The sequence below is a fragment of the Elephantulus edwardii genome, unplaced genomic scaffold (genome assembly GCF_000299155.1).
Source record: "Elephantulus edwardii isolate Elephantulus edwardi_28Jun2011 unplaced genomic scaffold, EleEdw1.0 scaffold00005, whole genome shotgun sequence".
Classification (NCBI taxonomy): Eukaryota; Metazoa; Chordata; class Mammalia; order Macroscelidea; family Macroscelididae; genus Elephantulus; species Elephantulus edwardii.
The window spans coordinates 31,314,295-31,341,276 of record NW_006399755.1 but is presented as its reverse complement, the minus strand read 5'-3'; the positions used below and the strand labels follow the sequence as shown (position 1 = coordinate 31,341,276).

Here is a 26,982-nt window from a genome sequence, read left to right as displayed (position 1 = left end):
CAACCCTGTGAAAGAAAGACCTGAACAATTGTGTAATTTCCATCTTTTCTCCAAATTCATGGAGTTTCCAAAGGCAAGCTATTTTAAAAGTGGATGATACTCCTGCTTCCAAGTCTGTTTTAATCGGGAGCTCCACCAAACACTCTCCACCATGGGTAATCATCACACATTTGACACATCAGTGTTTGGCATCACAGCAACCATGAGTTACCTCTGTACAGTAAATGGACAGACCAGTGTTATACCACTTAGAAGAATATTTGACCAAAAACAAATCCAAGCCAGAGGGCCACAGATTAAAATCACCCACCACTGGCTTGGTAGCGTAACTTTCTATCCACTAGGCCAAGAGAGCTTTCTCATTGTTGTTGTTGTTTGTTGTTAAGTGCCATTGAGTTGTAGACGTCTCATAGCAACCCTATGAACGAAAGACCTGAATACTTGTATAACTATCATCATTTCTCCAAGTTCATAGAGTTTCTGGAGGTAAGTTGTTTCGGAAGTGGATGCCACTGCTGCATCCAAGCCTGTTTTTATCAGGGAGCTCTGTCAAACACTGTCCACCATGGGTAACCATTATCACATTTGACACATCAGTGTCACAGTGTTTAGGGTCACAGCAAACAATGAGTTAACTCTGTATAGGAGGCTATTTACAGAAGTATAGTAAATATATAAACATAGCTGTGGACCTCTGAGTCTTTTCTTTAAATATTGGAAGGAGAGTGGAATTGAGCGCAAGAGGAAAAGCCAAAGAAAAAAGATGACTTTGTTTCCACCATTCTTATTATATTTAACTATGTGGGTATTGAATAAAAAAGGCTTAGAGTACCTTATGGACATATGGCTGAGAGTCAGCTTTGAGTTCTGTAATATTTATAGATTTTTCTAAAGCATGCAGATTATTGGCATCATGTATAGCTTCTATATTGATAGTAAAAAGATTACAAGTTCAGGAGAGGTTTTAGGTGACTCTACTAAGACCTTTGACCAGATGAATTGACATAGTGACTGTCTCAATGGGCTCAAGTATGTCAGAGATGATGAGGGTGGCACAGGATGGGATGGTTCATAGAGTCACTATGCAAGCTGAGTGCAATGCTACATAACAACAACTACTTAGTAAAGTAGTTTAACAACTCTTAGTAAAAATTGATTCAACACCTGTCAACAAAGGAGAAAGCCCTTAAGTATCCAGATACCAAGGAAACAAGCTAGACCTGGCCTACAAATCCTGGAATCCCAGAGAAGCAGATACTTATAGGAGTGTTCTGTTTACTGTGGGGTTTGTATGTATCATCTTTTAACAAGTCAGAGAAACAACTGCCTCCAGACTCTGCTTGTTCCTTCACTGGGGATATTGGCTTACAGATTGGCAAACCTGCAAATTGTATCAGCACACACCTCTGCATACACTGCAGTTTACCTTGTTCTCTTTTTCCTCAAAGACATTGCCATAGTCCTTTAAATTCTTATAACAATAATGCACAGCCCATATTATGTAAACCTATTTTCACTTCTGCTATCAGTGTCTCACGCATTCTTAATGGGTTTTCCAGTAATGGCAGCAGCGCTCTGCTAAGGCAGAGTGGCTGACTGGAAACGTGATATATGGCTGTTGAAGCCTAAATGCCCTACCTTTTTAATGTGTTTCTCTTCCCATCAGTTTCTTCATCAGTAAGATGCTGGTGATAATACTGAACATAGTAGGTTGTGTTAAATCAGCTACAGTGAGCATTGCCACCAAAAACATTGGATAAAATACATTTTGTTGCCTACCAAAATGCATGCATACCTACTGGAGGATCTGGGGCTGGAGTACTGGTGAAATGTGTCTGTAGGACAAGTTGAAGTTACTCAACGCTTCAATCAGTTGTTTTTCCAGTCCATAATTTTGGACTCTCATTCACAAATTAAACTAAACACCTTGTAAAGCCTATACCTGTCCTTCCTCTTATGCTCAACTGAAAACATCTTAGCACCATTATGGGGGAGTCTGGCTGATTCAGCTCATGTGGTCACAAGGCAGTAAGAGCAGTATCTCCAAGTGTTAGGAAGGGAAAGGAATGTTAGTAAAGGGGCCCCAGTTTGATACTGACAATTTCATACTAACATTTTTAATCAAGAATTTGAGAATTCTCTAATCCAGAATTTGAGGAAAGTAAACAAAATAAAAGGTTATACTAATAGTGTGCAGAATTCTTATCTGTTTACATACATAGTTGCCCTGGTTGTTGGACCTTTCTGGATATACTGAGTTCACAGGAAGATATTCTATCAAAAGAGTGTCCCCTTACGTTATCCACTTATAAAAGAGGGTGTTGATGAAGTCTCTCATTATTCTTAAGGCTCACTGGTCCTGGCTGTGAGGGTATTTACAAAGTCCACAAAAAATAAACCAAAATCAATGTATATGCCCTGATCTCTAAGCCATTTGATAAATGTAGGCAAATAATCAAATGAGATACTATAATATCCTCTTCACATTACAGAATGTGGTTATGTCTGTAGGCTTGTGAGTCTACAAGTTCCACAGATGTATCTATCTGTCTCTATAGTGAGAGACCACCACAGGTTTTCCTGTGTGGGGTCTGCCCGCCTGTGGGAAACTGAGAGTCTGGAAGTGTAGTTTTTTCCTTGGCTTTCAAGCAGTAATCTCTGTAACAGAAAGAGACAAGGAAGAGGAGGGACAAGTCATATCCCATTTCTCCTTCCAACTCTTCAATTTACAGAGGAGTGTGTAAGAGTATACAGGAGACCAGCAGTGTGTGGTAGGGAACAGTTATCAAAAGTGAAGAAGCATCCCTATTTATTGTTTAACTTTCATTCATCCTTGATGACTGTCTTTGTATTTCCTTCCTGTATTCAGCCATCACACACTGAACACCAAAGATTGTGTTAGATTCTGAGGATTCAGGGATATTTAGTTGTAATCCCAGCTCCTAAGCAGTGTGGGATTTCTTGAGAGAAACACCTGGTACACAGGCAGTTTATAGGGAGCAACATTGTGACAGAAACATGCACAGGTGCTACAGAGGGACATGCCTAGGCTTGAAGCTTCAAGGAAAGATTTTTCTGAAGGAGGTGACTTTTAAGCTATTTATAACATTGTCGTTTTATATCTCAGAGGGAAGGCAGAACTTTTCTTGAGAAACCAGGTGGGGGGCCTAAAATGGATTACCCTTGGATAAAAACTTACAGGAAAACTATAGTTTCATAAATCATGTTGCTTTCTTAGAAATTAAATCCATAGGATGATAAGATCCTGTTTATCTTAATAAGTTTATGAGAGCTCAGCTTTAGAAATGAGAAACATCATGACAGGGCATTAAGTACAGATGTTCAGTGTCCCAAGAGTGTGTCCAAAGTTGAGACACTGGTTGTGTAACCTATGGCAGCCTTTTCTGCTTAGGGGCTTGAGATGATTTGCAGTAAACCATGTCTGAGCCTCAAATTGCCATCTCTGTTAATGGGCACAGCACTAACTGCTCTTTCCACAGTCTTATAAGCAGATTGTCACTGGGGTGAAAGATGGGTTGTTCTGTACACAGTTAAAAGTTCAAGGCATCGTTTTTAATATCCTCTTATAATGAAATATAAGTGGGATGCCTGCTTACAGCAGGGTATGTATTTTTTAACTAATCAGTTGCCTCTGGCATCAGTACTAAACTTTGCATCTGTGGCCTGAAAAATAGTGGAAAGACAAATGTAATGGGTGTGGAGTGAGGGGACTGAATATGAAATAAATACATTTTAATGGGCAAAATCCTTACCAGTGTCTTAGAACACTTTGGCAAGGTGCATAACAGTATTTCCTCACCTCCCCCCCCCCAAGAAGTTTTATTTTGTTGATTTGTGTTAAGAGAGGTTGATACACCATGCTGAGTCTTTAAGATACCCTGACAAGCAGAAGACATAGCCTATATGATTCTAAGCTTCTGTTTTCTGTTCCCACTGATTATCTTTGCAGATTTAGCGCTCATTAAGGGACTAGAAGGAATTCTGGGTGGTGCATGTTGTTAACGCTATAGGTTGAAAGTTCCAGTCCACACCAACGTGCAGTCTGTCTCCAAAAAAATCCGTCATGGAGAGCCCTCTGGGAACAGTTCTACTCTGACATACCAGCGCCAATCAGCATGGGGCCACCATGAGTGTGTTCAGCTTTGTGTTGACATGTTTATGGTTTGAAGGAATATGCTTACTTTTATTCATTCCGTGAATATTGAGCAACAGAGGATAGAAGGAGAATTGACGCCTTTGAGCTGTGGTGCTAGAGAAGAGTATTGAATATACCATGGACTGCCAAGAAAACAAACAGATTCATCCTAGAGAAAGTGAAGCCAGGCTGCTCCTTGGAGGCAAGGATTCTGAAGCTCTGTCTGATGTACTTTGGGCATGTTGCAAGGAGGCACCAGTCCTTGGAGAAGGACATCATGCTTGGGGAGGTGGAGGGACAGCACAGGAGAGGAAGACCCTCTATTAGGTGGATTGATTCAGTGACCGGAGTAATTTGGGTGGATGTGTTGGAGACAGTGAGATTGGCACAGGACAGAGCAGGGTTTAGGGCTCTTGTACAAAGGGTTGCTATGAATCGCAGGCGGCTTGATGGCGCATAACAACAACAGCAGTAGGTATGTGTCTATCACTCATCCAGAGGATAGGATTCAGAAGGGGAAGGAAGAGATTCAAAAATCCCTGGCCTTCAGGACCTTTGATTCTAGAGAGAGAGGCAGACAATAAGCAACATGATCAGTATCATAGATAGAATTTAAGTTTGTGATCACTGCTCTGCAGGAAAATTAAGGAAATGGGGATTGGTTGTAGTTAGAGGTGGGATGTAACTATACACAGGGTCAGAGAATGCTGTCTGAACAGGGGGACCTTCAACAAACACCTGTTGGTGATGAGCGGGTGAGCCAGGAGACTTAAAGGGGAACAAGCTTCCAAGCAGGCGCAATTGCTAGTACAAAGTCAGCCTGGCATGTTTGAGGAACAGCTTGGAGGCTAATTTGGTAAGAAAAGAGTGAACATCGAAAGTAGGAGGAAAGGGAAGACAGAGGTGATGAAGATGAGCTTGGAGCTGAGGGAGAAACAATACAATTCTAAAAATCCTCGTCAGGACTTTGGCATGAAAGCTGCACTGAAGAGTAGAGAAGTGACACTCTCCAGGTCTTTAACAGATGCCCTCTGAGTCTTTATTGAAAGTAGATTTCATAAAGTAGGAAAACAGGGAGATAAGGGGCTATTTTGTTATCAATAACCATAAGAAATGTGCCAGCCACTATTCCGGGAACAAAAAATATATAAAATTTTTAAAAAATGAACAGAAGGAACATAATCCACTGTCCTCTTGGAGTTTGCATTCTGTGGGAAGGGCACAGAGGGAAAACAACATGTAAATAAATGAGTAAGTATGTTAGGGGCCAGGATGCTCACAGTGGAGAAAATTAAAGGGAAGGGAAGCTATTAAAATAATCTATAGATGAGATCAAAAGATACTAATGACTCTACCAAAGAGGTGGTGGAAAGCTACCATGTCCTTGATATATTTCAGAAGCTCCTCTGATTGATGTGGATGAGCTGAGAAAAATGGATAGCAGCAATGCCTCATAGATTGCTGACCTGGACAGCCATGAAGATGGAGTTGCCATAAACTGAGATAGAAGGATGTCAAGAAGAGCAGGTCTGGGAGGGTAGGGGAACAAGAGTTTTATTAAGGCAAGCCCTTGACTCCTTTTTGGAGAATGGGTGAAGTGGCTAGACTCTATAAGGTGGGCTCTCTTGTTTTGGTTGAGGGTATGTGTGGAATGTGTGGTTGCTTTTTTATTTAAGCCTCTTGTTTAGAGTAAATAAAACCTCCTGGGGGCCCTTGTATTTAAAAATTGGGCCCAAGGGATTATATTTTAATCCCTTGTTACTATATTTTGGAGGAACACTATTCTAAAACATGCAGCACTTTTGTCAATGTGTTATGCAGAGGTAATCTGGGTTTGCTGTGACACTGAGCCTTGTGCCATTGGAGTCTCAAATGCCATAATGGAACAGCTATGCCATAGGTGTGTCAAATACCACAATGACTACCCATCTTGGGCAGTGTTTATTGGAGCTCCCACATTGATTCAGATTTAGAAACAGGAGTGGCATCCACTTCCTAAACCATATGCCTCTGGAAACTCTATGAACTTGGAGAAACAATAGTTATAGAAAGGCTTCAGGCCTTTTGTTCATAGGGTCTCTATAAGTCGTGCTCAACTCAATGGCAATCAACAACATCACAACATGTTTGAGACACGTATTTGGCAGCTTAGTGCTGATAATTATCCTAACATCTTTGTAACTTACTGAGTTTTCCACATGCATCGTTGCATCTAAGTGGGAAAGGGTGCCTTTCATACAGATAAATAATGAATATATCTTCCTAAGAGTTCTGAACACAACAGCATAGGTCTAGAAGAAATCCCTGTATTTGAATCTACTTGTGGTATGATCATTTGAAATATACTATACTTTCTCATGCTCTCTTAATGGTATTATAAAATCTAATCTTTATATAGTAGATTGAGGCCAAGGTCCTGCCATAAAAATTGACTTTCCTGGGAGAAAAAGAAAGATTGGCATCATAGCCTAGAGTTATAATGGAAGAGAAAACGAATTTTTTAAATTATGATGGTAGATAAAACATGCATAGTTTTCTTTTAATTAATTAAGAACTCCAAAACTCAATTTAAAATTACATAAAGAAACTCATAAACATCTTGCTCCATGCTTTTTAGCTATGTACTTTTTTCCTTTTTTTAAAGCTAGAATTTTGTTTAAAATAGAATCCTGCAGTAACAAGTATTATTTATTTTTAAATCTCAGATGAATCTTATCCGTATTCATTATGTGGGTAAATGTGAACCAGCTAACGAAGAACACAGTAATCTGTGAAAGAAATGGAAATTGACCATTATAATGATTAGGACAGAGTTAATGATTTTAAATATTATTTTACATATATTATTCACATTTTTTATTTTAAAGCCTTTTCTAAGCAATACCTTCATATACACTATCTCATTGCATCTTAACAATCCTGCAGGGTGGGATATTATAGATGAGGAAACTGAAATTAGAGAGTAGAGGCTACTCTAGCAAGATTATACTCCCATAAGTGGCATCCACGTCCTAAACAACATACCTCTGGAAACTCTATGAACTTTTTAGAAAGGCTTCAGGCCTTTTCTTCACAGGGTTACTATGAGCTGTGCTCAACTTGATGGCAGTCAACAACAACAATACTTGAAAGAGGATTCAAACAAAGAACTTACCTTCACATGTTTTTCCTTCTTCATCCTGTAACTGAACAAGTTGGCAGTATGACTTGGTTTCTAGTTGCCAGGGAACCATAACTTCCTGCTCATGTCTGAAATGAATGACAAACAGAAACAAAGTATTACATTTTTGCTTTGGGAGGGCACAGATACATATTTTTTTTCAACTGTTTCACCTGAATTACATAACTTAATTCTTATAATTGTGGTTGTTATGTTCCAGTAAGTCGGAACTGACTCAAAGCTGACCCTCCAGCAAGTTTTCAGAGGCAGTTAATTGCACGAGAAGAGATTGCCCTTTTTTCTCCCATGGATCAGCTGGTGGATTTGAACCATGTGCCTAGCAAGACAATTTTTAAAATAGTCCTACAACAACAACAAAAAGCGCTTTAATAATCTTAATTTTACACGTGAGAAAAGCAAGAATTAGAGTGATGCGGTACCATTCCAACTGATCATAGGTCTCTTCACTTATCTATGTGTCATGGAGCTGTGGTTCACACTCAGGTACCTTGAGCCTGGAGTTCATAAGCTTGGTCATAGTGTTCTAGAAATACCTCTGTTTTGATTGAAAACTTTCATATCTTTGCAGTGAAAATTATACAGATATGTTAGTATTAGTGAACTAGTTACTAACAGTATATCTATCTTATTAACAGAGAAAATGAAGAGAATAGAAAATTTCTTGTTGTTATGTGCCATTGAGTCAACTTCTACTTTCAGTGATCCTGTGAGCAGTGTCTCAGAACCTTGCCCTATCCTGAGCCAACCTCACTTTTTCTGACACTTTCAACCCCATTGCCACAGTCATTGTGTCAATCCATCTCAATCGGGGTCTTTCTCTCCTGCACTGACCCTCTATCCTTCCAAGCATGATATCTTTATTCATGATCTAGTCCTTCTTGGTAACATGCCCAAAGTTTATGAGATGGAGCTTCAAAATCCTTGCCTTCAATAAGCAACCCAGTCTCACCCTCTTCAGGACAGATCTGTTTGTTCCCTTGGTGGTACATTGTATTTCAGAACTCTTCTCCAGCACCACAACTCAAAGGCTTCAGTTCTTACTAATCATTGTCCCCTCTCAGATGCATAGCAAACAATTGAGAAGACTGTGGTCTGGATCTGGTTGACACTGTTGCTCTTTAGCGTTCTGGAGAGGTATCTGACAGCAGATTTTCCCAGTGCAACCGGCCCTTTGATTTCCTAACTGCTGTTACCAGGGATGTTGATTGTGAATCCAAGCAAGATGAAATTGTTAAAAACTTCAGTCTTTTCTCCATCTATCACAGTGCTGCCTATTGGCCGGGTGGTGGGAATCATTGTTTTCTTGAGATGCAGTCCATATTGAAGGCTATAGTCCTTGACCTTCTGTCACAAATATTTCAAGTCCTTTTCAGTTTTGGAAAGCAAGGTGTGTCATTTGCCTAAAGCAAATGTTGATGAGTTTTCCTTTAATCCTGATGCCCCATTCTTTTTTTATAAAGTCCAGCTTTCCAAATGATCTGTTCAGCATATAGATTGAGAGCTGAAGCAATAACAGCAAAAAACAAAGACTAGGAAATATTGATAAAGGCAGACTTTCTTTACTCCTAGGCCTAGTGGTGAATGCCTAGAATCATCAACAAAATAGTAACAGATCTTATTTTCTCACTCTTTTTAAAATGCTTATGTCTATTAATTTAATCAGTAATCATTTATAGTAATTGAATGAGTGATATATCAAATTTACACAATTTTAATGTGGCATAAGTAAGCACCGTTTCCTGTTTCTGAGAAGGTACAGGAGTATATAGTAAAAGGTAACATGAAAACAAGTTTATGGTCTCTTTTTAGAAAACAATTTTTCATTATGCTTGGACTATTATACATTTTTTTAAAACTTCTTAAATTTGTATTTAATGATACTCTTAGGGGTGCAATTCCGAGATTTTATATATCTTGGTGACTAGTGAACTTTGGTAACATAGTTTATAGTGAGTTGGACAAAGCACATACATCTCTGGTGGTTCAAATGCATCAGCAGCTGTATAGGAGAAAGATGGGCAGTCTCCCCCCTTTGTTAATATATACAGCCTCGGAAATCCAACGAAGGATCTCTGTGAGTTGGCACCAAATTTCTTGCAGTGAGTAAGTTACTCGTAACCACCACCTGCATATACAAAACAATCCCAAAGAACTCCTTCTTCATTTCCTCATATTCATAAATTTCATGCTAGTATCGTCTAATTCCAAGAAACTTATTTTACTTGCTTTTTTTCCATATTGATTTTAATTTCTCTACTTTTAATTTCTCTACCACTATTGCTGCTAGTCCCACTACATTTTCATTTTTCACATTGTTCTGAATTAGAAAGTTATGGAAGAAACCCAAATGTATACCATATTTTTGTCTTTAATAGCTGTGACAGTTCATATTTGATAGTAAAAAGAAATTATTCAATAAGTTTTTGGAAAAACCAAAAAACACCAAAAATTTCTTCACCAAAATAAATCCCAGTTGGAGCAAAAGATTTAATATTATAATGTTAAGTCAAACTATCACAGAAATATAGGATTTTTTTAAAAAAAAATACAGGATTCCCACAAGAAAATTCTTTCCAGGCACCATTTATCTAAAGGACAAATCTCAGAAGGCAGAAAGATTGTTGTTGTCATATGCTGTTGAGTGAGTCTGGCCCAAAGCTGACCCTCCAGTGTGTTTTTCAAAGGCAGTAAACTGCATAAGAGGAGATTTCCATAGTTCTCCCACAAACAGCTTCTTACCAGTAGGTCATAGGGGTCCATAAACCACTTGAAAAAGCTTATTCATCTAGCTTTTAGATGTACTAACCTGAAATTTAGATGTTAAAGCAAAAATGTTGCCTTTCTGGTAAAGAAGAGCATTTCCCTCTCAGATAGCCAGGGCTGCAGTGTAGTTTCCCATTAGCCATTTTTCACAAATTCTCTCTAGGAATCCATTGAATACGCATGTATATGTATTCTTTTTATTAATAATTTTAATAAATACATTTTCCAGAGTGTTTCTATTTTACATGTAGTCCAAGTGTTTAACTTAAATTTGCCAACAAAAAATAAAAATTATTATTGCTCATCAGGCATTGTGGTGGGAACTTCCACCTGGTGGCTTTGGATTGTTACTATAAATCGGAAAAATTGTAATTGTCAGCATTATTTCTAAAAAGAAGACTCTGAGGCTGAGTCAGGAGTTCTGACCAGATCTATTGAGCTTCCAAGTCCCATGCTTTCTACTTCTATGTCCCAGGACACATGCCATTTCCAGAGACAGAGTATCTTATTTTTTAAATCTATGATACTCTATAATGAACTTTCATATATTATTTCAAGAAAAATAGCATCATAAGTACATTAAGTTGAATAATTAGCACAAGAACAAGTGCAGGTAAAAAAGACAGTTAAGAAAGTAACATTACAAAGAAAGAATGGACAAAGAACAGAACAGTGGATGACTACATTCATCGGGGAGATTAAACCTCTTGTAAATCTTCTATTCTCTAGTTTTTGCTATTTCAAATAGTGTACGTGGCAAATGAGTTTTTAAGACTTTCTTTATTAAAGTAATACATGGCAATTTAGGAAACGAGAAATATAAAAAGACTAAAAAATAAAAATTATGTTTTCCTATAATAAACTACTATTAATTCTATGGTCTTTCCTCCTCCACTCCTTTGTATTGTTTGAGGTGGGGGATAGTGCATGTTTACGCGTGTATTTCTATGTATATGTGCATAAACACATATACGATGATCAAGATCAACTTGAATATATCTTGTATGCTGATTTCTTAATTAGCATTATACATCTTCTTTCATTAAAAATTAGGAAATGTGATATTTTTTAAAAATTTACTTTCTCCCCTATTGTTAGACATTAACTTTTGTTCCTATCTGTAGACTATGTCTCAGAATATATCCTGAATATATACTTCTTCCTCAAATAAAGTCCTTAGGATATTATTGTTGCTCTTAATGAGCTGTCAAATAAGAAACAGCCTCCTCGCTGACCCTCCATCAGGTTTTCAGAGGCTGTATGTACATCACATGGGAGGAGATGGCCCGTGTTTCTCCTGAGGAGTAGGTAGTGAATTCACACTGTGTGCCTTTGTGCAACTCCGTACCTTTAAGCCACCAGAGCTCCCTAACACCCTTAGGATAGAGTCCCACAATCAAATTTACTCAAAGTAGTGTGAACATTCCTTTTGACTCACATTAGAAAATTTTTCTTAAAAAGGTACCAATTTGCACTCTTAAAAATGACTTTTCACAAACAACAAGGCATGTGTTGGTCAAAATAAACAAGTGCTAGTCTGTGGGAAAAAAAATGACTTTTCAGTGTTAACTCTTGAGGTTTGAATAGTAGTTACTTTTTTTTCTTACATTTTTGAGAAGTGACTATCTCAAGGTATAGTATCCTTAATCAAATTTTATAACCTGTAGTATCTGATTGGATAATTTAAGGACTTTTTCTCAACTGTTGTATGTAAAGCACAATGAATTCTAGAGATTCCCCGCCAATCTGACTAAACTTCCTAGGGATCACTCTGGATTGTTCCTGTGGAGGGTAAAGCCTTAGTTGCAAGGTTATGGGTGTTGATGTAAACAGTATTTGTTTTACTGGACTCTATATATCAAGGCTCAGAGAGGTTTACAGTCACCAGGGCGTTGTTTCCAGTATAAGTTTGAATGGATTCAACCCAGTATTATCTGGTTCTGAAATTTCTTTTCTATTCACACTATCTGAGGTTGTTGTTATCTGTTGTTGAGTCACTTGCGACTCATAGCAACCCTATGTACAACAGCCCTAAACCCTGCTCTATCCTGTGCCAACCTTATTGTCTCTGACACACCTACCCTTATTACCCTAATCGCTGAGTCAATCCATCTCATCAGGGATCTTCATCTCTTGCACTGTTCTTCCACCCTTCTAAGCATGACGTCCCTCTCTGAGGACTGGTCCCTTCTTGCAACATGTCCAGAGTATGTCAGATAAAGCCTCAGAATCTTTGCCTCCAAGGAGAAGTCTGGTTTCACCATGTCTAGGACAAACCTAGACTAGCAAAACTAGTTCTCCTGTCAGTCCATGGTATATTCAATACTCTTCATATTGCTTCAAAAAAGTTTGGTTTTTAAGGTTCCGTTTATGATTGTTTTATTTTAAAACTTAAAGCTACTGGAAAGGATTTTAAAATTATTCATACACCTTTTCTTCAAATGAGATAATATCTTTTGTCTACTTTTCTGTCACTTCTATGCATATTTTAAAATGATCATCATAATATATGTGTATATGCACTTTGGTTTATACCTTTTATTATAATATAAATTATGTCATAACTATTATTTTTAAACATATTTTGTTATAAAATTGCAAAGTTTATTGCCTACTGAGGGGATGCAAATACTATAGATAATGGAATATTTATCTCTTATTAAGAAATGAAAATGGCAAGGCAGGTTACAAAAGACATTTGGTTAAAATAATCTTTAAGATCTAACTGCAGTTCAGAATCGCTTCCCTTAAACAGAAACTAAGCTAGAAATGGCACAGCTCAGCACTCGTGGCTGTTAAGTCAGAACCAACACATGGCTGAGTCTCCAGAGTTTCTGAAGTTGTAAACCATACCGACAGGGACTGTCCATCTCTCTCCACGGAGCGGCTTGTGAATTCTAACTGCCAGAGAGGAGCCATATTTGGTTTGGCAGCACAACCACCTATATAGCCTGTACCACCAGAGCTCCCTACAAGTAGCACAAGCAATGCTAAATCCTCGGCATCTCCTGTATTCAGCCAGCCGTAAGCACTTAACTGTGGGCCAGTCCTTCCCTGTAAACCAGTTACTGAGAAGCCAACTTTGACTCATGACAATTCCTTGTGCTTTTCCCTAGTGTTTTCAATGGCCAGTTTTTAAGAAGTCACCCCGCCTTTCTTCTGCGGTACCTCAAGGCAGAACCAAACCTATGGTCTTTCAGTTAGCTGATGAAAGCGAGCATTATTAACCCTTTGGACCACCCAGATAGTTTTAATGGCTACACAGCATCTGGATGAAGCATTAACTTAAAAATTGTATCTAGTTGATTGTTCTGTAAGTAAGGCTGAAATGAAGATCTCAAGCATAAATCTTCATCTGCATTTTGAAATATTTGTTAAGGCTAAAATTCCCAGAAGTAGGTTTCCAGAGGTACACCGCCTTTTGAGAGGCCACAGAAGCCTTTCAAGAGAGAATAGTCCAATATATTGATCTGAGTTCCTATTTTTAGCAAACCCCAGCTGAATCCAAGGTTTATTCCCCCTGGCTATTACAAATAACTCTCACCTGTTCTCACCCATATCTGATGTTGGTGCTGGTCAATAAGGATGTTCTACCAGCAGAATAACAAAACACAAAAGGATCGTTTTAGAAATTGTTAACCACCAGAAGTAAATGTAAATGAACAGGAACAAGACCAGCTTCTTATCATTAAAACAATGATTAAAAGCCAAAGTCATCAGGAATTTAAGTAGACTGTATATGGGAAACACTCATTGTAAAGTACCCCCTTAGTGCACAGATTTGGGTCATACAAAGTCAGAGCATCCGAGTTTACAGTCTACTCAGATCTCCATTTTTCTGCTTGTGCTCCATCCCCGTCAAGTCTTGTACCTTCATCTCTGCACATTTTACCCCAAATCATGATCTAGCTTGAGCCCCTACCTCCCTGTGAGCATCCACAGTACATGTAACAATATCAAAAGAGCAAAACCATCTGGCTAAATGGATTCGGAATTTTTGTCAACTATTGGCACATTAGACATGTCATGCAAATTGTTAGCTTACATGTTAAGTAATGCTAATATATTAAAGTTCGAATTCATTAGCTTTTCAGGAAGGAAGCTTGTGGGTATGTTGTTCTGTAATAATTTACTAGCGATAAGTAGGCTTTAATTTCATGCCCTGAGGGCTGCATCTCCCTCCCCTCCACATTTTTAGTAACTTGTTTGTAAAGACAAAAGATTTGCAGAGATAATAGGATGAGGAAACTGACTGCACAGATGTGATCAAAATAGTGGAAATTTAACGTGGTTATCTTCTAGATGAAAGTGACACCTTTATTTCATCAGTGGAGATTTCCAAATCTCTGCGTTGGATTGTGAGCAAAGCTGTAGGTCTAGCATAATGCTAACCTAAGCTCTGTGAGCTTGTCAATACTGATAGATTTCTTTGAGGTAGAAACTCCTTCAATATTCTTTAGCATTTCTTTTGGGGCCTTCGAAGGAAAAATACCCGTATGCTCCCAAGTAAATTGAATTTCAGTGAGCTCCATTTTATAAATAGCAATAGATTCCCGATGATTTCTGCATATTTATTTTCCAAATGAAGATTTTCTCACTGGCTTAAAAAAAAAAAAAAAAAGTAACAGCGACTGAGCAGTGGAGAAAAAATTAGGGATAGAACTATTTGCAAATAGTTTAGTCATCTCTCTGAATACTTTCCCATGCATTTTTTCTCTCGCGTCAGCTGTCACTGATAAATACTTAATAAAATTGCACTTTGGATACACAGGCTTGTTTTCAAGTGCGTTCCTCAACTTGTTTTGATTACTCATGTCTAACAACTAGCACATTCTCAACAGGCACTAGAATCTCTCTCTATTTCTAATGAAATGGAATTTGTATTGAGTTCTTTTTAGAGGAAATCCCTAAGATACATGTGAATTTGTCTGAGTTTTTTAAACATAAGGAACATGTGTAGAGGGTAATTCTTATCTGAGAGATTTAGGGCAGGGTTTTACATGAAGCTGTCCAGTTGTTTTAATGATTTTTAGAACAGACATTTGATGCCTCTATTGCTTTGGTAAAGGACATCTTCCAAAATATCAAAATTAACTACCAAATAAATTGTGCAGGCTGTTTCTCCTTCAATTTCAAACATCCACATCCCTGATCTTTAAATTCTTACCTCCCTTAATTCTGTGTGGCCAAGTGTAATTTGCAATATTACTTCTTCCTTCTTTCCCTCTTCACGTGTTTCATTCATAGCTACCCCTTTCTATACTTGGGCTTTGTTATGACATCCTGTGCTCTAAGCTATGTCATTTGTCATATGTTGTGACATCAGAACTCTGCAACCAACACATTTTTACCAACCCATGTCAAATGCCATCTCTTCTGTAAAGCTTTTTTACTGTTCTTCCTGCCAGGTGTCATTTTTCTGTCCTTTAATGCTCCACGGATTTTTCTTTATTTCTTTTAGGTGCTCCAGTTTTTCTTTTCTGTATTTTTCTCTTCCCATTAGACTTTCAGTTGGTGATGATAGTGTATTACTTATGTCTATTTCCCCCATAATGCTTACTCGAGAGCCTGGTATATAGCAAAGACTCAGATAAATTTCCTTTTTTCTATGAGAGTGAGAGGAGTACTCAGTAGGTCAGACTTGGTGAGGTTTAAGAGGATGAAAATGAGGAAGAAGGGGAATGTACTCTCCTTTTGCACATTTGGAAAACAAAACACCTCAAACCTATTGTTGTCAAGTCAGTCCTGACTTACGGTGGCCCTCCATCTGCTTTCCAAGGCTGTAAGCCTTCATGGGAACAGACTCACTTATCTCTCTTGGGTGACCGATGGGTTAGAACTGCTGACTTTTTGGTTAGCAGTTCAACATATAATATGCCACTGGCTCCTAGATGTAACTCTCCCTTCAAACTGCATGTCTGGGTTTGAGGAACTTGGATTCTTTCTGTTTCTGGAAGGACATTAGGAAGTCCAAATTCACTTAACCTCTTATTTTTCTTTTCTCCTGTGGCCCTCACAGTACTCATGCACCCCTCACTGTGGCCCAGGGAGCCGACCATCCCCTAACATGAATGAACAGCACAGCCCTGGAGACAATGACTCCCCACATCCCCTTGTGGGCACTTTGTGAACACAAGAACAAAGCCTCATCCTAATATCAGGTTTATCCTTCACAGAAATCTCTCTCTGTGTTTTCCCTTTCAATGCTTACACGTATTTCTGTGATTACTAAATTTGAACTAGACCTTGAATCTGTTTGCCCACTTCCAAAGCAAGGAATGCAGATTTATCATCTTCTAGTCTTATCAGACTTGGATGATATCGATTGAGATGGCTTTTGTATTAAAAAAAGGCCAACTGACATTGGTGTAAAGTTCTTAATGTCTGTTTCTTTAGCCATGTTTTTTTCCCCAAAGGCAGAAAAAAATCTAAGTGTATTCATTCAAAACAATTTGGCTATTTTTATACCATGGTCAGGAACAATTATTGGATGAAGACTAACGCTACATTAATTTCATCTGGAAACTATCATTCTCTTTTCCAGACATATTCCTTGTTTTTCAGGGAAAAAGGAAAAAGAGACCCTGGGAATAATAAAAACTGTAATTCTGTGTGGCAGTTAACCACGCCATCATTCCCATCCATTTCTGAAAACATGGAGGCTGTTCTGTCCTCAGCATACTCACTGTTGTCCAGAGCACTGTCATGGTGGATCTGCCTCTCATGCCCTCTTCACCATCCCCGGCTCCAGTATCCCCTTAGAACTAAATCCCAGCCTCTGCCAAGGCCCTGAGAAACCATAGTGTTTATAAGGAGTAAGCTTCTCCTGAATCCTTCCTCCAGTTGACTACCCAAGGCAGGATTTGAATTTACACACTCATTGTCATCAACTCAGAACTGACACATTACTGACCCTCCCGAAAGTTTTGGGAGGAGATTGTCTATCTTTCTCCCTTGGAATTGCTGGAAGATTCGAACCACCAGAGAAGTGCCACCTTTGGTTTGGCAACACAGCTCCTGGCCCAGTAGGCCACCAGAATGTCCTTGCCTAAGTGAAGGGCTGTAGAATTACCAGTATGACTCTGTGACACCTGACATTGACAGCAATGGCCATTGCCAAAGGTGACGTGGGTAGCGGTTAAAGACCTTGGCTGAGAACCAAAAGGTCAGTTTCATGAGAAGATCTAGAGCCTTGTACACTGTAAGGGACATTTCTGTTCTGTCCTGTAATGTCTCTGTGTGTCAGAGTTCACACAGGCAATAGGCTTGGTTTCTGTAATTTTCTACATACAAGATCAAATTCTAGTTTGGGATTATGTTACTTACCTGTATGTTTAAGGCTAAAAAGAATTTTGAATAATATGAAAGAACACATTAGTAAGTGGAAAAAACAAGGTTAGATTGGGACAAATAGAAGTCAATGAAATTTTCTTACAGGAATGTTCTTCCAGAATGTTAAGAAAATGGTCCATAGTGATATTGCTCAGAGAGATAAATTGACAACTATGAAAACAAAAGTTTCCTATTTTGGAAGTAAGTAGTAATTTGATTTCTAATATTCATGTTGACAATAAGTGTTGTTGCAATGACATTATGGATTTCTCTGACTTCATGTAAAGGGCTTCAAGTACACTTGACTTTTGTCTCCGAAATTCTTAATAATGCCTTCAGTAAACTCCCCCTTCAGTTGTTTTCTGTATTTCGATATTTCCCAAAATGATTCCCTCAGCACTTGATTATCACCGTTACAAATGTGACACACTATAGACACAGGTGCTTACAATCAGTCACCATATTGCTCCTTTACGTGGCCTCATGTTCAAATTGAAAGCTCTGCTGAACATGTAGAGTTGACTCACTGGAGTATATATAGTTAATTTCATAAACATTCCAGTTGAAGTTCTTGCCCTACATTGTAGATTCTCATATTCCATTGTATTTTTTTATTTTTAAATTTATTTTCTATTTTAAAATTATTTTTTTTGTTGTTTATTGTAGTTAAGTTAGTAGAAGTTAAGTTGAAAGTTTGTTCTTTTTACTTTCCTTTTTCGATCATGTGTCCTTAGTTTTCCCCAGAAGCTGACTTCTTATGCAATACATTTCCCCCTTCCACTGTTTTTCCCATTCTCTGGCTTAATTGGAAATTGAAAAAAAAAAAAAAAATTATAAAACACAAACACAACACTAGCTTTCTTATTATTGTTGTTGTTATGTGCTGTGAAGCCGCCTGTGACTCATAGCGACTCTATGTACAACCATAAATCCTGCTCTATCCTGTGCCAATCTCATTGTCTCTGACACACCTACCCCATAACCCGAGTCTCTGAATCAATCCATCTCATAGAGGGTCTTCCTCTCCTTCACTGTCTCTCCTAAACATCATGTCCCTCTCCAAGGACTGGTCCCTCCTTGCAACATGTCCAAAGTATGTCAGATGAAGCTTCAGAATCCTTGCCTCCAAGGAGCAGCCTGGTTTAACCCTCCCTAGGATGAACCTGTTCACTCTCTTAGCAGGCTATGGTATATTCAGTACTTTTCTCCAATACCACAGCTCAAAGGCATCAATTATCTTTCTATCATCCGTAGTCATTGTCCAGTTTTCTGATGCATTGCAGGTGATTCTTAAGACCATGGCCTATATCAGGCTCTTCTTAGTCTCCAGAGTGACATCATTGTACTTCAGTACTTTGGAGAGGTCTCTAACAGCAGACTCTTCCATCACAATTCATCTTTTAATTTCCTGGCTGCTGGTGCCAAGAGTGTTGATTGTAGAGCTTAACAAACTAATTTAACCATCTCAATCTCTTTACCATCCATCCTGATGCTGCCAATTGGCCCAGTGGTGAGACTCTTTTTTGTTTTCTTGATATTGAGCCTCAATCCGTATTGAAGGCTGCAGTCCTTGACCTTGTGCAGCAAGCGCTTCTCAATTTTAGCAAGCAGGGTTGTGTCATCTGCAAAACGCAGACTGTTGATGAATGTTCCTCCAAGTGTTCTGGAATTCCCATTCTTCTTAGAGTTATCCGTAGTTTTTGTGATCCACGCAGTAAGATGCCTTTGCATAATCAATGAAAAACAGACATTCCTCTGGTCCTCCCTGCTTTCAGCCAAGATCCATCTAACATTAGCTACAATATCCCTAGTACCACAACCCCTTTTAAAGCCAGCTTGCACTTCTGACAGTTCTCTATTGATGTGCTGTTCCAGTTGATTTTGGATAATCTTCAGCATAATCTTGCTTGCATGTGTTATTAATGATATTGTTCCACACTCTATTCAATCACCTTTCTTTGGAATGGGAACAAATATAGATCTTTTCCAGTCAGTTGGCCAAATGGTTGTCCTCCAGACTTCTTGGCACAAATTGGTGAACACATCTAGGGCACATTGTGTCAATTGGTCTACCAGCAATTCCTGGGGCCTTATTTTTTACCAGTTCTTTCAAAGCAGCTTGAACTTCTTCCTTCATCACCATAGGCTCTTGCTCATAAGTTGTTTCATTAAATTCTTCTGCAACTGCCAATTCCTTTCTGTACAATGACTCTGTATACTCTTTTTAATGTTTCCTGGAATATTTAATATTCTTCCCAAAACATCCTTAAGTATTGCAACCCGAGGTTTGGATTTGTTCTTCAGTTCTTTCAGTGTAAGAAATGCTGAGCGAGTTTAGTCCTTTTGATTTTCTGACTCCCGCTCCTTGCACATTTCATTGTAATACTTTGTCTTGCTGCGCTGCCTCTTGAAATCTTCTGTTCAGCTCTTTAATATCTTGATTTCTTCCATCTGGTCAGCACTCTAGTGCAATATTCAGAATCTCTTCTGGCATCCATTTTGGTCTTTTTTTCTGTCCTCTGTCTTTGCAATGACCTTTTGCACTCTGCCTGGATGATGTTCTTGATATTTTCCCACAACTCATCTAGTCTTCACTCATTGGTGTTTAAGGCCTCAAACCTGTTCCTGAGATGGTTCTAAAATTCAGGTGGGGTAGACTTAAGGCCATATTTTGGTTCCTGTGTATTTAATTTCATTTTCCTTAGCTTCAGCTTGAACTTATATATGAGTAGCTGGTGGTCTGGTCCACAGTCAGTACCTGGCCTAATTTTCACAGCTGATATTGAGCTTCTCGAGCAGTTCTTTCCACATATGTAATCGATCTGATTTCTGTGCATGTCATCAGGTGAAGTCCATGTGTATAGCTTGCATTTATGTTTCTTATTAAATGTATTTGAAATTAATTGTTGATTGTGCAAAATGCAATCATTCTATCTCCAGCTTCATTTCTGTCACCAAGTCCATGTTTTCTGGTTACTGATCCTTCTCTGTTCCCAACTTTTGCATTTAACTCACCCATTATTATTAATGCATCTTGAATGCATGTTCGATTGATCTCTGCAGAAGTTCGTAGAAATCTATTTCCTCCTTTTTTACTCTGGTTGTTGGTGCATAAATCTGAATGATAGTGATATTTACTGGACTTCTTGTATGCATATGGATGTTATCCTGTCACTCACAATATTGTATTTCAAGACACATCTAGAAATGACTTTGTTAACTATGCAAGCAACCTTTTCATCTCCAGCATAATAGATTATATGATTGTCTGATTCAGAATGTCCCATGCCAGTCCATCTCATCTTACCAATACCTGGTAGGTCAATATATATGTTTTCCATTTCTTTCTTAACAATATCTAATTTTCCTGCATTCATGGTTTTCACATTCCATGTTCTAATCACTAGTGTCTGCTTACAACTGTTCCTCTTCCTTTATATTTCCAAACTTGAATGTTCCTATCTGCTAGTCTAAGCATGTTCTATTGGACTTTCTATTGGACTTTCAAATGCCTGCTATTTCAGAAGTCCAGTCCTTCTTCCTAGTCTGTCTTAATCTAAATGTTCAGATTTAGAAAAGTATCTGTCTTAATCTGAATATTCAGATTTAGAAAAGCATTATATGGGAAAAAAAGCAACTGAAAGATATTTCCCCAATTGTAGAATTAACCAATAGTTTTAGTGTTGTCCCCACCCCTGACATAAGTGTCTTGACCCACCCATTTCCCTGCTCCACCAGCATCCCCTTCTACTCCCACCCACTTCCTTCAACACCTATCTCTTGTTTGTTATCCAGCTATTGATCTGATAGCTTATATCTTAAACTTTATGGGCTTCTGTGATTCCAAACATTTCAAGTTGCTGCCAATTTCTTATGCTGTGGCTGATGTCTCTTGAGTTTAGGGGTAATGTTTCCCAAGGGAGGATGATGTATCCAGTAGATCTGGCATATAATGTTCTCACTACTACTTGTTTAAAAGGTTGTCTCATCATTTTTGTTAAAACCAAAAATGAACATAAACTTTGAGCCCTTTAGCAGTCCCTGAGAACATGAAAAGCATTTTGGAAGGATCTAAATGTCCTGTGATTGAAGAAGGAAAAGTACCTGGTGTTTAGTCTGCTCATAATTTTGAGTGTCTAATTTAACAACAACAACAATTTATTAGTAGGGAGCTCTGGTGACCTAATGGGTAAGGAGTTGTGCTTCCAAAGGCAGGTTGTTTGAATCTGCCAGCTGTTCCACAAGAGAAAGATAGACAGTCTTTTCCTGTATTTTCAGCCTCTGAAAGCCCACTGGGGGGTCAGCTATGAGTTCACTTCAAGTCAAAGGCACGTAAAACAGCAACACAATTTATAGTATGTTAAAACTTCTTTAAAATAACATTTTAGTAGGGCAAAAATAAAAGAATGGTGTGTGTCTTAATAAGATTTAATAGAACTTAGTCAATGGGGGACTTAGGGACCTTCGCAGAAGAAAGAGCACCTTAGAACATGCTGCGTATCCTGGAATCGTCAGTGTGATCACTGATGATGTCACCAGCATGGTGAGAATGTCCCATGGAATCCTGGGATGCTTCCAAGATGAGCAGCCAGCCAGTTCACACTGTTGTGCAAAGTACAACAAACCAATGGCTAATGTTTCAGCACCTGTTATCAATCACTCATACCTTAACACACCCTTCATTCTTTTACATTTTTGCTCCTCAATCTTCCTACTTATTTTGGTAAGAATTTTTTTTTTAAACCACTAACAGGCTTACCAGGTTGTTTCACCTACTTTATTCCTTTCTGTCTTCCACAGCCTCTTGGTGCCCTAAGAACAGGTGAATGCACCAGCAGGTGTCTAAAGTCTAACTTCTTAAAGTACAACTTTCTGTTGAGATTTCTTAAAGCATATCGAAGTAAAAACAATTGGCTGAGTGAAATAAGTAATAGATAATATTTCACTGTGTTTTTTAAAAAAACAACACAACTATGAGTTTCTATTTTAATGATGAGTGAGAGGTATGTGTAGCATGGACCAGTGCAGAGCAAGTGGTCAGATCTGTCATGTTCGTGTGATCTGGAATAGCAAAACTGGAAAAAAAAGTAGAAAAAGCAATAGATTCCTATTATTCACATTTCTAGATCATATATCATGTATAAAACATCGTACGTTTCGTCCTTAAGACTGGTGACACAGTGGTTACACATTTGGCTGCTAACCAAAAGGTTTGTGGTTCCAACCCACTAGAAAAAGATGTGGCAATCTGCTTCCATAAATGTTACAGCTTCAGAATCACTTTGACAACAGTGGAGAAGATAAAACTGGACAGCTGCTCCTAAAACAAGTATCATTACTGTGAAAAGTTTCTTATTTACATCAGAAACTCCCATGCCTATGTTCTGTCCACTGCCAGGTTAACACAGCCAAGCGCACTGACCATTATAGATTTATTTGGTTGTTGAGCCTGTACCAGTAATGACCATCAATAAGAGGACATGGACCAGATTGGGGACAGTGTCAAATATGTCACACAAGGGAAACAGGAAGTGTGGGCAATGTGGTTAAACACAAAACCAAATTCAGAAAAGCAGAAGATGCCAATATGGAAGAAGACTCTAGAAAAGGAATTATATCTCATTCAAGTGTCTGTGTTTTTAAAAATGGCAAAGCCTTTTTATCTTTTAAATGGTGTGTGTCTAGAGGAAGTACAAAAATCCTGTGTCTTTACAATTGTTAAATTGTAAGCAGTAGTCTATCTAAAGCTTCTAGTACAAGGAGATAAAGCAAATAAATCATAGTTTTATGGTAAAGAAGTAAGTTGCAGGTCCCCAAAACCCAAACAATGCCTTAGGATTTATAGTAAAATAAAAAATAGATGCCACTGATAATCTTTTCTCCCTGCAGAAATAGAGTGGAGCTCTTGAATTACAAGAGCAATTACAAAATCTAGCTACAAAACTTGCTTGAACTGTGAAAAGAACGGCACACTGAAGTGTGGCGACTGAGATTCCTGTACAAAATCTTGGTTTGCACAGCATTGATAATTTGCACCTGAATTGAAAGGGTCTAGGATGGGACAATGACAAATAGTAGCTTTCTAAGTATATTTTGTATGTCATGAAGATTCCCGACCCGTTACCAAATCTATAAACACAGTGTGTTCTCAGTATTTCCCTCCTGCCTCCCAGAGAACCCGTTTTTCTTATGTAAGACCCTGGTGAGTCAGGCTCTAGCTGTAGAGGCACGTAATTCTTGGGAGTGTGTGAACAGCAAGGCTGTAAATTGAACTGCTTTCCTGCCCTTCCTACCTAATTTCTTTCTCCCTATGCTCTAAAGACTAGAGTATGTATCTCTTTCTGACCTCAGAGCTAGTATTTAACTCCAAAAGTATCCTTTGCAAATGTCTTGCATGTTCTAATTTGTATGGCGAAATAGGAAAATGGCTCATCTGAGCACCAATTGGAGATCGTTTTATACCAACGGTCTTCGGAAGCGTCCCTTTTTACCCCCTTTGACTGTCTAAAATGCCCTTGCCAGCCAGACCCCTTTGCTAGCTATACAGTGTTTGCACATTTCCTTGTTAATCAGCTGTGTAGGCTAAGAGACTGTGTGTTTTGGTGTTGTTTGTGTGTGCAATCTCGTGCTGCTTCCTGAACGCATGTGTCCCTTCCCTTCACAGCCTACTCGACACCCAGCACCTCCCCCGCAAACCGATTCGTCAGTGTTGGACCACGGGATCCAAGCTTTGTAAATATCCCTCAACAGACACAGGTGGGCCGCTCTCATCTTTTCTGTATGTGGTGCAGCTTGTTTTATTTATCAGGTGCATTTTAACTTGTCTTTCAGCACAGCAGGCTGCATTTTCCCAGCTCCTCTTCAATCCCCTTTCCTCCCAATCCCACCTTCCCCTGGCCCCAAGTTCATGTGCTGTCAGCCATCCTGGGGAAAGTTGCTGGTGCCTTTTGCTTCTTGTGTGGAGGGGATAAAAGGGGGAGGGCTTCCAAGCCAGAACCTCTTGTGTTGTGGCAAGAAATGTTTCACAGGGTTAGACGTATGTGGTGCCCCTTTTAGAAATTTTAGGCTCTCTGCATGCAAATGGACAGATGTGAGCCCCTAAAGAACACTGTGAAGTAAGATCTGGTGGCCCAGTGTCACAGCATATATTGGAAATTTTAGGGAACCCAACCCCTCTTTGGTATGCATTATAAATATCCAGGAACCTGGATAATCTTTCTAACAGAAGCAAGGGTCTGTGAACCCCGCCAGGTGTCCGGGTTTAAGTATAGGAAATGCTTATGAATGACTATTCTTGGTCCTCTCAAGAGGTAGATGGACACAGTGACAGCAACAGTGAACACGATGTAGATTGTGAGGATGAAACAGGAAAAGATAAGGCTTTGATCAAGGCATTGCTAAGGGTCATAGTGGAAATGGACCTAGCACCATCACCGCTGCAAGAGGGACATGGTGGAGACGTCAGATTTTGAGGCAGTTGATGGAAAAAATACTATTCCAGGTAATCTGGCCCTTTTCCCTTCCAAAAGGCAATAGTGAAGATCATGGAGAATTGGGATATTTTTCTCTGAAATACTGCAAGTTTTTGTTTTGTTTTCCCCAGTTCAAAGGTATTTAAAATTTTGTCATGTAGAGTCCAGTTCCTTTTTTCAAGAAACGATTCTCGGTTTCCTAATTAGAATGAGATTCAGTGCAATCACAATGGACAAAAGGAAAGGGTTTTTTTTCCTCTGGAAGGTTCTCAACGTAGTGTTTGAAAAATTCCCTGGGATATTTTGTGCATATGCTTGGATGTGTAATCTCCAGATGCCTAATTTATAACTGTTCATCTTTGTTAGTAAAACCATGACCAGGTGCTTATGAACAGGATGGATTTGGCTCCCCGGGTTCATTTATTCTCTCTGTAAAGGACTTTAGTTTATTGCTAGGTCGACAGTACAGGTTAAACGGCATTGGATCTGAAACGTTCTTCACACTGTAGAAGGGTCAACAAAAGTACAGCGTCAGGGGAGGCAGCTGGGAGGAGAGGGGAAGGGAAGGTTAACTGTTTAATTCCTCACTTCTGCTGTTTCTTCTTGGACTGGTAAAATCTTCTGGGTAAAATCTCCCATTCAGTGCCTCTCCTCAAATCCTCCAGGTTTGCTGCTGATTTTACATGCATTCAAACACTTCTTGAATTTGAGTTTGAATAATGACCTCAAAGGCATTGTAAGAGAACACAGTTTCATCCTGTGTTCTTTTGGCTTACAACTTGAAGCTCAATGACAGGGGATTCTTGGGGACAGTAGCTCTGTATTGGATGGCATGCTCAAGTTACTTCATTTAAGGACCTCAGAAATGTAGCTTTGAAAATGTCCTGTTTATATTTTACATAGTGTCTTTTATGTAAGCTGTGATTCACAGCATTGAAACTGGACCCTGTATTCCATTCACTATATTTCTCTATAATTAAAAGATGAGATATTCCAATATTGCTTTGTTTCACAAAGGCCTTATTTAACCCAGAAACTGTGGCTTCCTGATGTTGACTACACAAAAAATTCAATTCTTTAAAATCCAGATTTTCCACGCATCTGGGAGAATGATGTCATGTAGACCCAATATTGGCATCTGGAATGAAATTTTTTGGTTTCCATTAGATATTTGGCATTGAGGAGACAACAGCTTTAATGTTTCTTATCAAGGCGACACCTGCCGCATTTGGCCCGAAGAAAGACTTCCCCAGTTGTCTTATGAGAAGCTGTACTAATCAATTTATCATTTTCCCAAATAGTATACATTATGAATTATGCTCTAATTATATGCTCTAGATATTTCAGAATTTTAAGGTGCATACATTAACTCTTCTTTTAAAAAGGAAACTACTTTCTGAAACTAAGTGATAGACATAGATGATAAAAATAATAAGTGTTTGTTGTTGTGTACCATCAAGTCAGAACTGACCCATAACTGACCCTTCAGTGGGTTTTTCAGAAGCAGTTAATCACGTGGGAGGAGATTGCCGGTCTCTCTCCTGCAGAGCAACTGGTGGATCTGAATGCCTTCTGAACTGCAACACAGTGTCTTACCAGTAGTCCACCCAAGCTTCCAGTCTTTAGATAATCAATTCTTGGGAAGACATTAGTTCAGAAGAGAAGTCTTTGTTTAAAATACCCAGAATTTTTAAAGACATAATTGAACAAGGTTTACACTCTGTTTGGTAATCTCCTAAGCAAGCATGCATTTTCCCATACTGGTACTTTTATTATAAAATTTTTATTAATTAAATTGCAAGGAAAACATTTTTGACAAGCAAAATTATACTTTCTATCTCCAGAGAAGTAAACATTGAAAGTCACCCAAGCAGATACATGAGCATTCTAAATGCAGAGGAAATTCCTTGCACATAAATCCATAAACTAATGTAAAATAAAATGGCCTCCCTTTCTCCCAGTGGAAATCTCTTAAAAGGCCTGCAGCATCATCCTATAAAAGACTGATTTGATCTCATCTCTGGTTTTTGCAGAACTTGAGCTGTTGCAGAGACATTTTGCCATAGAGCCTTTAAAAG

General features: G+C 38.6%; 1 protein-coding gene across 3 annotated transcripts in view; it reads left to right on the top strand.

Moving 5' to 3' along the window:
• NFIA (nuclear factor I/A) overlaps positions 1 to 26,982 on the top strand; it is a 522,110-nt gene that overhangs the window by 451,160 nt on the left and 43,968 nt on the right. For 2 of the 3 annotated variants that reach the window (XM_006879776.1, XM_006879777.1), the window contains exon 10: positions 24,097 to 24,188. The exons of the other annotated variant lie outside the window; for it this stretch is intronic. In XM_006879776.1, coding sequence (XP_006879838.1) covers positions 24,097 to 24,188 — 92 coding nt within the window. The remainder of the gene's footprint in view (positions 1 to 24,096; positions 24,189 to 26,982) is intronic. 3 annotated transcript variants of the gene reach the window in all.